The sequence below is a fragment of the Nannobrachium achirus genome (genome assembly GCF_963921795.1).
Source record: "Nannobrachium achirus genome assembly, chromosome: 1".
NCBI classification, from domain to species: Eukaryota; Metazoa; Chordata; class Actinopteri; order Myctophiformes; family Myctophidae; genus Nannobrachium; species Nannobrachium achirus.
Genome location: NC_137810.1, coordinates 69,954,389 through 69,965,954, shown reverse-complemented (window position 1 = coordinate 69,965,954; position 11,566 = coordinate 69,954,389). Strand labels below are relative to the sequence as shown.

The 11,566-nt window shown below is 40.9% G+C and overlaps 1 protein-coding gene across 1 annotated transcript in view; it reads right to left on the bottom strand.

Annotated features, from left to right (window-relative positions):
- Positions 1 to 7,109: 7,109 nt before the first annotated feature.
- The window catches only part of abi3a (ABI family, member 3a), a gene marked incomplete at both ends in the record, with an annotated part of 14,716 nt that continues 10,259 nt past the window's right edge, over positions 7,110 to 11,566 (bottom strand). Inside the window, 2 exons of the mRNA XM_080731355.1 lie at positions 7,110 to 7,273; positions 7,829 to 7,996. Of these exons, the coding sequence (XP_080587481.1) occupies positions 7,110 to 7,273; positions 7,829 to 7,996 (332 nt within the window). The remainder of the gene's footprint in view (positions 7,274 to 7,828; positions 7,997 to 11,566) is intronic.

The following is an 11,566-nucleotide window of genomic DNA, read 5'->3' as shown; positions in this document are numbered from 1 at the left end:
AGCGCACATTCATATTTAAATTTGGCTGGTAATGGGTTTAACAACTTGAGAAAATATATATTTCCATTAGGACAGATTTGAATTAACTGTTATACTTGGCATTTAATCACTTAAACCCCAGCATCCCTATTTTGGGGGGGACATTCATCAAAAATAGCCCATCTACAAGCTCACCACAAGATGCGTCGTGAGCTTGTAGATCGGCTATTTTTGGTGAAGAGAGTTGGTGTATGGAAAAATAACTCAAATACAGTGCACTGAGTTGCACTGTTTACTGTACACACTGTGATGGCTCGTTGGAGGAGATGTGTGACACAAGGCATAATGTTTTCAGGACTATGTCTTTAATTAGCCTGAAACATGACGGTCACGACCGTCCATATGACACAACCGTCATGCGTCCAGTCTGCAGGCTCCAGTGAGCGCATTTGTGGTTGTCTGCTACAAAACCTCCACCGATGTGTCGGTCCCGTTGTACTATAACTACACTCTTAGAACAAAAACTAGGCTCTACTCAATTTTATTGGTGAAACATTTTTACACTCAAAAATATTGAGTAAATATTACTGTTCTGAAATCAGGTAGATGATACTCAATTAATTTGAGTAAAAGTAACCAAAACGTTTACGTACTTATTAACAACTAAAATTGAGTACAATGACCTAAAGAAATTGAGTAGATATAATTAAATTATTCAGTCAATGCCACAAAAGACTACAAGTAAATAAATTGAAATATTAAGTAGATCTAATTGAATATTAGAGTATGATTTAACAAAACAAATATGTCACATTTACTCTATTCATTTACTTTTATTGATTTAATTCATATAGTACCATTTTACCCCTTTCATTTACTTTACCTTTTACTCCAGGAGTACATGATGTCAAATGAATACACATGAAATAATTATGCAGATAATTATGTTTTTAATCAACTAATTTTGACCAGTGTAACACCACATCAAGTATGAACATTCAACATACTTTAGTATGTAAATGACATGCAACAATGCCTGCAAAAACAATATGTTAAAGATAATGATCAGGAAAGGGGTATATCCCTGACACTTTTAAAATGTTCTGTTTACTAAAGAGCAGTGTGTGTTCACAATACTGTATATAAGTACCTCTAATTGAACTGTGCATACTGTAAGTAAGCAGTCTGTCAAACATTATGCACCATAAGAACAATGAGCCCATCAAATAAACAGTAAGTCATAACCACAAAATACATTAAAGAAGACAGTCAGAGGCCATTTGGCATGAAAGGAAATCACAACTTGGAATATGAAATAATAAATAAGCATTTACAGTAGCTCAACATTTAAACATATTGACTATGCACACGTGTAATGTCTATATGCTAAACTGACCTGTTTGCATTATGACTCGAATGCACCAGAAACAAACACTTTACATTAACTAGTTACTATCAGCAACAAATACCATTGCAAAAATGCTGTTTTGACAATAAATCCACTTTCAGTAGGTTATACCCACGTTCTGAGAGCATCTTGCTGAACAGTAGTCGGCAAGCAGACATTTTGTCAGTCTCTGAACTTTGTCTGAAAGGTGTCCGGGATCCAACTCAACTAGTACTTTTTGGAACATCTCAAGACCATATCTGAGGTTCTTGGGGTATCTCAGATTAAAGGCATAGAACAGTCCCAACAGATAGCAGCAGATCCCCAAGATTGTTGAGGGCAGTGATGCCCTTAATCACAATACCTACATCAGTAGGTTCATTCATTGAGTCCTCTTGGTTCTGCAGCAGGTAGATCTTCATCTTCATCATCACCTCCTCTGTCAACTTCTCTTCTACTCTGACAGGTGCACCAGCAGCTTCCTTCCTGCACACATTGTGAAGATAATTGTTTAGAGCTCACTTTCAGGCTAAATGTTACAAGACACACAGACACACATTGAGCAATCATAGCTGTCTCCACACATGCAGCCCTGGGCATAATCTTGAATCAGTTGGACCAGACATGCAACGGATGCAACAGCCATTCAGCCAATGTCACAACCTTCTCTGGACATCACTATGCTGTTCCTTTGCATGTGATGGTCTCATCCACGATGACATTAAAACGTCAAAACATTTATTTTACTAACTTGAAAGTCCTTGATCTTGACACTATCTTCTTCCAGATGGTCGACGAGACATCGGATGATGACCTCTCGTGTTCGGTGATTGGGGATTCCTCTCTGCAGAATAGAAACATAATTATTTGAACAATAAAGAAAAAGTATGACTGCACTTTCATAAACTAACATAAACTTTGGCAATACAATTGTTTCCACAACCCAGTTTTAGCAACGGAAGCTGGGAGACTGTCCTTAGTAGCTATTAAGACATACATTTAGAAATGAATAATCAGGAGAGAGAGTTGCAGGGGATAAAGATGAGTTTAGCATAAATTAATGTAGTAATTATTGTCATTAGCCAGGTGAAATATAATTAAAGCAGTTAGAGTAAATGAAAGTTTCATACCTGAAGTAGAATACTCATTTGTGCCCAAACTGCCCTTCTTGGACTGGAACATGGACAGTAGTTTGGGGGTATAGAAGTCCAACATTGCCATACATTTTGTCTCAAGATTCAGTGTGGTGATCATCCTGAACTTTGCACTAACCTGGAAGACAGAGATGAGGGGAAGAGAGTAAAAAAGAAGACGTGAGATTATAGATCTGGTATTTTCCCCCAGGATAGGGATGCTAGGGTATACAAGTGGTTAACTACAATGACAATGAGCTTGAGCTTGTAAATTGGTCATTTGAGCATTTCTGAAGAAGAAAAAAGATAATAATTCAAATAACTGACACCATGTGAGGCTTAGTCAATTTATGATTCCAATAATTACTTGGCCAAACCAAAATCATGTTGCTTATTTACTTCATACTTTTTCCAAGTTTTTTACACATGTAATCCTCATTGAACACCATAATAGATACATGTAGATAATATGTAGGCCTACCTGTGCATTTTATCTTCATTGTACACACCATTGTATGCAGCTGTGCATAGCTTGTAATAAATGCAAAAAGTCATGACTAGAGGGCTTGCACATTACCCTCACTGTGACCTTAACTAGCTGCAAACCTTTGTAAAGAACACAAGTTATACCCAATACATTTGTGTAGCCTATATGCACAAAGATACAGTAAATCTACTTACCAATATTTGCAAACACTCTCCAGGTCTCTTGTTGAAAAAGATGTGTGCTGCTGCTGCTGCTGCTGCTGCTGTTTGTTGACAGAATGTTCCAGTAGAATTTTCCCATGAACCCTTTTTTTCCCATGAACCCTTGTGTACAATTTTGAATCTTAGTCATATCTACTCAATTGTTTAGGTTGTTGTGAGAGATGAAAGATTATTTATTTGGAATGAATAATAATTAAGGGTCTTTTTAAATTGATCCATATAAGTACTCCATACTCAAATATTATGAAGGAAAATTACCAAAACAAATTGAGTATAATTCATGAATAAAATCAGTTGGTCAAATACTAATTTATTCTCACGAAATTAACTCAAATAATATATGTACATCTAACTCAAAACGAACAGTTGGATTTTTACTCATTTCGTTTGGTGTGACCTACTCAAACAATCACATACATGATATTCAGTGATTTTATTGAGTAAATATAACTTTTTCTAATAGTGCCATATACTCGGCTGCAGAATCATTTCTCAGAGTGTAGCCCTACTGTAGCCGCATCTCAGTGCTGCTCAGTGCATTCACTTCCAATCCTGACTCCCTAAACTACAGAGTGCACTGAGGCTAACACATCACCAAGTTAATTGCGCGTAAAAAAAAATTAAGAGCGTTAAAAGGATTTTGCGTTATTTTGGCATAACAACTAATGTGATGCCACTGGCTTCCAATTTGTTTGCGGACTTTCGCTATCTGTCTAGGCAGAAAACAACAACTTAGAAAAATCTTTTAAATAGTGAGAATAGCTGATCTACAAGCTTAGCCTACAACGCTTGGCATCGCAAAACGTTGTGAGCTTGTAGATCTGCTATTTTCGATGTTTTTATGAACTAGGGCATTCATTTATATAAAAAACTATAATGTTGAAATATGACAATATATATTTCAGCTTAATTTTCTTAAAGTAGTGAACGCCACCGCCATTGCTGCAGTGTAAACAGTAGTGGTGTAAAGTAACTAGTAGCCTACATTTACTTAAGTACCAGTAAGACTCCCTAAATAGGGAGATAAGCGACCGTCAGGTTGCATACACAAACTTTAGAAGGCAATGGTAGGCAATCAGGAGGGAATATGGGAAATGGGACTGATCCATGTTGATGACATGACTTTAGAGATAATCTGTAGCGCTTTGCGTGATTTTAGGGCAAAATCTGTTGGAGCAGTGTCGAAAAATGTGATTGAAAAGAAAATCTGCCTGATGGTGGCGCTATATGGGACAGATCCATGTTGATGACATGAGTCTAGACACACTGTGTACCGATTTGCGTGATTTTAGGGCAAAATTTGTAGGAGCAGTGTCCAAAAATGTGTTTTGCAAGAACCTGCCTCATGGTGGCGCTAGAAGAGGGCCTTGTGAGAAATGAGGGGTGGAGGTTGTGGTTTGGTAGCCAAGGATTGTGTGTGCAAAGTTTGGCATGGATAGGGGCAACGGTGGCGGAGATATGAGTAGGGCAAACGTGTGACGTGACGTGACGTGACGGACATACGGACTGACGGACGGACAGACTGACAGCCGGTGGAGGTTTTGGTAGCAACTGCGACCTGGCGGTCGCAACTACTTGAGTATTTGACTTCTACTCCACCACTGGCTGCTGTTTACACCGTGGCAATGGCGGCTGCGGCAATGGCCGAAAACGGTCTATAGCAGTGTTTCTCAACCTTTTTTTCTGCATGGGCACACTTTTCATGACCCAAGAATCCATGGGCACACCAACATAATACAGGGGTGTAAATATCGTCACTGTCGGGAAGAAACCTTGTATCTCCAAGTTTCAAATGTGTACGTTTCTTCGCTGAGTAACACCCTGCTTCATCATACAAGGCTGTCACACAACAGTAGTGAAAACAGCCGATCTACAAGCACACAACGCCTCGCACCGTGTGCTTGTAGATCAGCTGTTTTCACTAGTTTAAATCATTTTTAAAATGATAAATACAATACTGGATTTCAAGCAGTTTCAAGGGGCACACTTGACCCTTCTCAGGGGCACAACAAAGGTCCCCAGGCACGGTGGTTGAGAAACACTAGGTCTATAGGATCACAGGTAAACAATGAACCTAGCATCAGTCTAAACAACATGCTATCGAACATCTACTCTTACAGTTCTGCAAACTACCGGTATGTATTAAAAAAAAAGGCTTAAACAGTCCGAGTTTGCTCCAGTGCCTTCCTTCCACAGTACTGAAAACTTCTTATTTTTTTTTTTTTTTTCATTTTTTTAATTTTTATCCCACAATTTTTGTAACCCATTTTTTCACCCAGTGCCAATTGCCTATGTAATCCTGGGCTCTGCTCTCCCTCTGCCGCGCCTGGGGAGACAACGGACTGACCTCATGCTTCCTTCTATGCATGAGGAGTCAAAGTTGCTTCTTTTCACCTGACAGTGGAGATTTCCCTGGTTTGGACGTAGCGCGTGGAAGGAACACGTTATTCCAACTATCTATCTATCTATCTATCGATCGTGGGTCAAGTCAGTACAAAGTGATTGCCGCAAGAATCAGATTTGCACTCACAGCATTTATATCATTGTTTAGTTTTAGCCTCACAGTCAATCATTTAACACATCAGTCACATTTAAAAAAGCATATATTAACTCTATTATATTATATCTCTAAAACAGATCAACTGTAATTCAGTTAATAATTAAAACATCTTTTTCATTCATATATATTTTTAAACAAAACCGTCTGCTCTAGGAACAAAGTCTATGATGAGGAAATTAAACTAAAGTTAAAGGTAGGGTAAGTGGTTTTATTTAATTCAAATAATAACAAAATGGGTCTATGTTCTGATAGTACTAGTTACTATGGAGCGTTTGGTCCATATTTGGACTTCAGCCTTATCCCCTGTGCGAAAAAAAAAACAGCTTCAGTTTTGGTGGAGGAGACACGTTTTCCTCCGATCAGGATAGAGTGGGGCCTTCGTCCAATCATGGTCGAGTGCGGGCAGGCTTTATGCACACCAAGGCCCGCCCCCATTTGATCATGATTGGAGGAAGGCCCCTGCCTGTCATGAAAACTGAAACTGAAACTTAAATGTAATCACTTACCCTACCTTTAATTCAATGATTTAAAACCTTAAAAAAAAGGAACAAGAAAAAGATAATATTTCAACTTGTGATTGATTGGGTTTTGTGGCGTTACAGTTTTATCTCATTTTGGATCACTTTGAAATGAGCTGTACTAGAGAGGTCATGGTAGGACATAAAACCATAGGAATTAAGATTAGGAAAAGACATAGGAATAGGATTAGAGAAGGACATAGGGATTAGGATTAGGAACATTAGGATTAGGGAAGGATATTGTCGTTGTCAGGTGAAAACCTTGTATGTCCAAAACCGTTCGTTTTGCATTTACCATTTTAGATTTTTAAACTAGTGAAAACAGCCGAGCACACGACGCCTCGCACCGCGATTCGTGGTGTGCTTATAGATCTGCTGTTTTCACTACTTTTGTGCGACAGCCTTGTATGATGAAGCAGGGCTTTTCTTTTGCGAAAGAACCTACAAAATTGAAACTTGGAGATACAAGGTTTCCACCCGACAATGACGATAGGCCTATACAGCAGGAATTAGAAAGGAGACAGGGCATAGGGATTAGGATTTGTGAAGGACATAGGCATTAGGATTAGGAAAGGACATAGGACATAGGACATAGGGATTTGGATTAGGAAAGGACATAGGACATGGAGATTTGGATTAGGAAAGGACATAGGACATAGGGATTTGGATTAGGAAAGGACATAGGACAGGGATTTGGATTAGGAAAGGAGATAGGACATAGGGATTTGGATTAGGAAAGGAATCAGGCATTAGGGAAGGAGATACGTGAAGGAGATCTGCAGGCAGAGACAGGCTGTGGCGGTGGGAGGGTCTTGAGAGGCATTCTAGGCATCCGATTCGACGTAGCTTTCAGGGAAGTAGCCCTCCTTGCCGTTGGCCACACCCTGGCACCAGCCGTCACCGTGGCGATGTGTCACCATGATGACGTCACCCTCCCGGAAGGACAGCTCGTCTTCCTTCAGACCCTCGTAGTCCCACAGCGCCACCACTGGAGAGGAAGAGTACTGCAGTCAGTGTGTGTGTTTATGTCAGTTTGGCAGCATAGTACAATGTGTGTTTACGCAGTATTAAGAGTATAAATATAAACTAGTAAGACGTCTCAGGGGGACAAGCGACCTTGCCTTAAAGGGCAAGGTCACATCACAGTGATGTGGACATCAGTGATGTCGACATCAGGGATGTGGACATCAGGGCTTTCCATATATGGGCATAAAAGGGATTTGTCCCGCTGGCATAACAGGGAATTCCATATCTCCATATATGGGTATAAGAGGGATTTGTTCCCCCTGGCATCACAGGGATCTCTCTGACAGGGCATCATTAATATTGAGGACATCAGGGAACTCCATATATGGGCATAAAAGGGATTCTGTTAGTGTGACATCACAGTTAAGCCAGAGCGTGATGTCAGAGCGGCAAACGCATTCTGGTAGAGTGGTTCCCCTGACATCACAGTGATGCAAACCCATCAGCAAAGCTGTGACGTTTCTCATAGTAAACTGTCACCATAATAACATCAATTATTGGTAGAGTATGTTCTTACCTTGCTCCAGGTTAAGGGGCGGGGCCATGGGGTCACAGTCCATGGGAGGGGGGAGGGGCATGACAAGGTCGTCAAACCCGCCCATAGGGGGGAGGGGCATGATGAGGTCATCAAACATGCTCACATCGTCCATGAGTGGGGGAGGGGGCGGGGCCGGGATCTCCAGGTCTAATGTGATTGGACAGAGATCTGGTGAGCATGTGCAGTTCATTCACACAACGGGACAGCTCACCACCATAAAGACCCCTGATTTAATTACTGTATATGGCCTTGCGTGCTAAGATTCCTTTCACTGTATCTATCGTGGCTTTTAAAGGTATAGGGTAAGTGCCCATTTAGGCCTGAATTACAAAAACAAATATGTTGCTACATACCGTACATGTACTGTACTACACTAAAATGAGTTCCCGGCCTGAATGGGTTAAATCATGTGTGCATGCAGCACATGGAAGTGGACATTCCAAGGAATATGGAGAGGTTTCATTTGAAAAATCGCTTCATAACTGACCGAGCTATGACCGAATCAATCTGCGGTGTCTTTCTTTCCTTATAGCCTAGATACAGATGCTTCCATGCGCCACACCAAAAACACCACACCAGACGTACAAGCTATCAACACACTGCGTCATGGCATTAAACATTTTTAAACATTTTTTCGTTTGGGCACATTTACAGAGACACAATGGATACAGCAGCGAACCAACCCGACTTTGATAAAAATGTACTCTCACGGACGATCTGAACATCTGGTGCCAGCTTCGACCAGTGGTCCGGTGCCCACCAGTGGTCCTTGAGGACCCTCCGGTGGTCCCCAGCTAAATGATTGAGAGTTGCTAACCAAATGGACCTTTATGGATTTTTACGGGCCGGGCCCATTTGGTTTCATTTTTGCTGTCAAGAGTTAAATTAATTGTTAAACATCTGTATTGCTTAATTACCAGTAAGAGTCCCTAATCGGGAGATAAGCGACCGTCACGTTGCATACACAAAGGCAATAGTAGCCAATCAGGAGGGAATATGGGAAATCCATGTTGATGACATGACTTTAGAGATACTGTAGGAGCAGTACTGTCGGAGCACCGAGTGCCACGCTGCGAGCTTGTACATCTGCTATTTTTGAAAAGTCGTAAAAAATTGTGCAAATCGTTGAATATATGTTTTTTAACTCAAATTTTGCTTCTGGGGGGTCCCTGGAACAAAATATTTTGAGATGGGTTATCCGTGGCCAAATACATATCATTTTGGGCGTCCTTCACAAAAAAATTGAGCACCACTGACATAGAAACAAGGATTTGAACTATTCAAAAATAGCTTGTATAGCTTGTATGTGAGCTTGTATATCTGCTATTTTTCAATAGTTAAAGCACAAAATAATGCATATTAATGCGTTCCCAGTCTGGTCCAGAGTTTGGTGCGACACCCCTGTGTGCGCGTGTGTGTGTGTGTGTGTGTGTGTGTGTGCGTGCGTGCGTGCGTGCGTGCGTGTGTGTGTGTGTTACCCAGGTGCTGCAGGCGAGCAGGAAGCGAGTGGAGACGAGGAGAAGAGCAGCGGAGACGACAGGAAGTGGAGGAGGAGGAGGGAGGGGCCAGGGGAGGGGGGTAAGAGGGGGGAGGGGGGATCATGACTGAGACGAGAGAGAGACATAGAGACAGACAGAGAGAGACCGAGAGAGAGAGAGAGAGAGACGGAGAGACGGAGATTGACAGAGAGACAAAATAAAGAGAGACAGAGACACAGAGGCAGAGACAGAGATAGAGAGAGAGCTGTTGCAGCTTTTTCAGAGCTCGTTTGAAAGCAAATCAGTAGACCGTAAAAAGTTGTCATATTTAAACATAATTCACACAGCCTAACAGTTATTACTGTTATCTAGCCCTCACAGTTTGTACACAGAGGCCGTTTATCAATGCAAGGTAGAAACCGTGAGCTTAAAGATTTGGTTCCTCCTTTTTTCCTGTTTTGTATGTGTCTATGTAGTTAACCCTTTTGACAATAGAGACACACAGGCGCCTACAAATTCACACCCACAACTGAGACAGCGACCCAGGGTAAGGGAGAACGGTGTACTGCAAGCCAGCCCATAGAATATCATTGCAATTCAGCTGTGGTTAGCCTAATATTGTAGGGCGGCATAGCTCAGGGGTAGAGAAACCGTTATTAGAGCACGAATGGTTCCCGAAGGGTTCCCAGTTCAACTCCGGGCTCCCCCTGAGTTAATGTCGAAGGGTCCTTGGGCAAGACTCTGAACCCCACATTGCTCCCGGTGAGCTGGTTGGTGCCTTGCATAGTTTCCTCCGCCACCGGTGTATGAATGTGTGCGTGAATGGGTGAATGTAATGCACAATCTCTGTAAAGCGCTTTGGATCAAAAGCGCTATATAAATGCACCATTTACCATTTTATTAAAATACTCCTACATGAAATGAAGACAATATTGATTTAAATAAAACATATGTTTCCAAATTTATGGACTGACCCTGCCAACATATTTCTTGTTTTCTAAATACATACAAGTGTGTCACATTTAATTGCCACTTGAATGGAATACCCATAATGTTAAAGGAGAAGAGGGGAGACCGACGGCAGAGAGAGAACCTGTCGCTTTTCAGTGACATCACTGTCTTTACTGCTGTGCCTTTATGAGCGCAGACTTTGAAGATCCCGACTTTTTCAACTACAGAGTGAATTCTCCAGATTAGTATTAACCAAAAAATAACTTGCAGGACTCTGTTTGGAAGAAGCAAGATCTTAACCACTGAAATTATGTTATTTCATGATGCCTCTCATTGGGATCGCATTGCCAGCTGCACCGTTCTTCCTTACCCGAAGTGGGGCCGCTGTCACAATAGGGGGCGTGAATGTGTAGGAGCACGTTTGTCTCTATACAGCAACACTGTGGGTGTGGCTCATTTCAGCTGGGTCACCACCCACCTGAAAACCATACTTAAAGGCCCACTTCATCTCTAGGACAACCAGATCTTATTTTATTGTTGTTTGGGACACAAGCATTTTGCATCATATGATGCAAAATGCATCATCATGCTGCATCATATGATGCATAATGCATCACTAGTCATGCTGAAATACTAAAATATCTCAAAACACAGATTGAACACAAAAAATAACTCAAGATTGTGTTGATTGTGTCCCAAACAACAATAAAATAAGATCTGGTTGTCCAAGAGGTGAAGTGGGCCTTTAATAGTTAAAGCAGTTTTCTTGTTCATTTAACTTTTTCATGAATTAGTTAATTAGGTATCTAGTTGTTAATTGGTTTATTAGATAGCTAGTTGTTAATTGGTTTATTTGATAGCTAGTTGTTAATTAGGTAATTAGGTAGCTAGTAGTTAATTAGGTAATTAGGTAGCTAGTTGTTAATTAGGTAATTAGGTAGCTAGTTGGTAATTAGGTAATTAGGTAGCTAGTAGTTACTTAGGTAATTAGGTAGCTAGTTGGTAATTAGGTAATTAGGTAGTTAGTTGTTAATTAGATAATTAGATAGCTGGTAATTAGGTAATTAGGTAGCTAGTTGGTAATTAGGTAATTAGGTAGCTAGTTGTTAATTAGTTATGTGGTGGCTAGTTGTTAATTAGGTAATTAGGTAGCTAGTTGTTAACTAGGTAGGTAGGTCATTATTGAGCTACTGACTTGCTATTGGCCGGCGGCCTGGCCGAAGCTTACATGATTTGCTGATTGGCAGGAAGAGGGAGCGAGTTGCGGGGCGAGGGCGGAGCCTGAGGG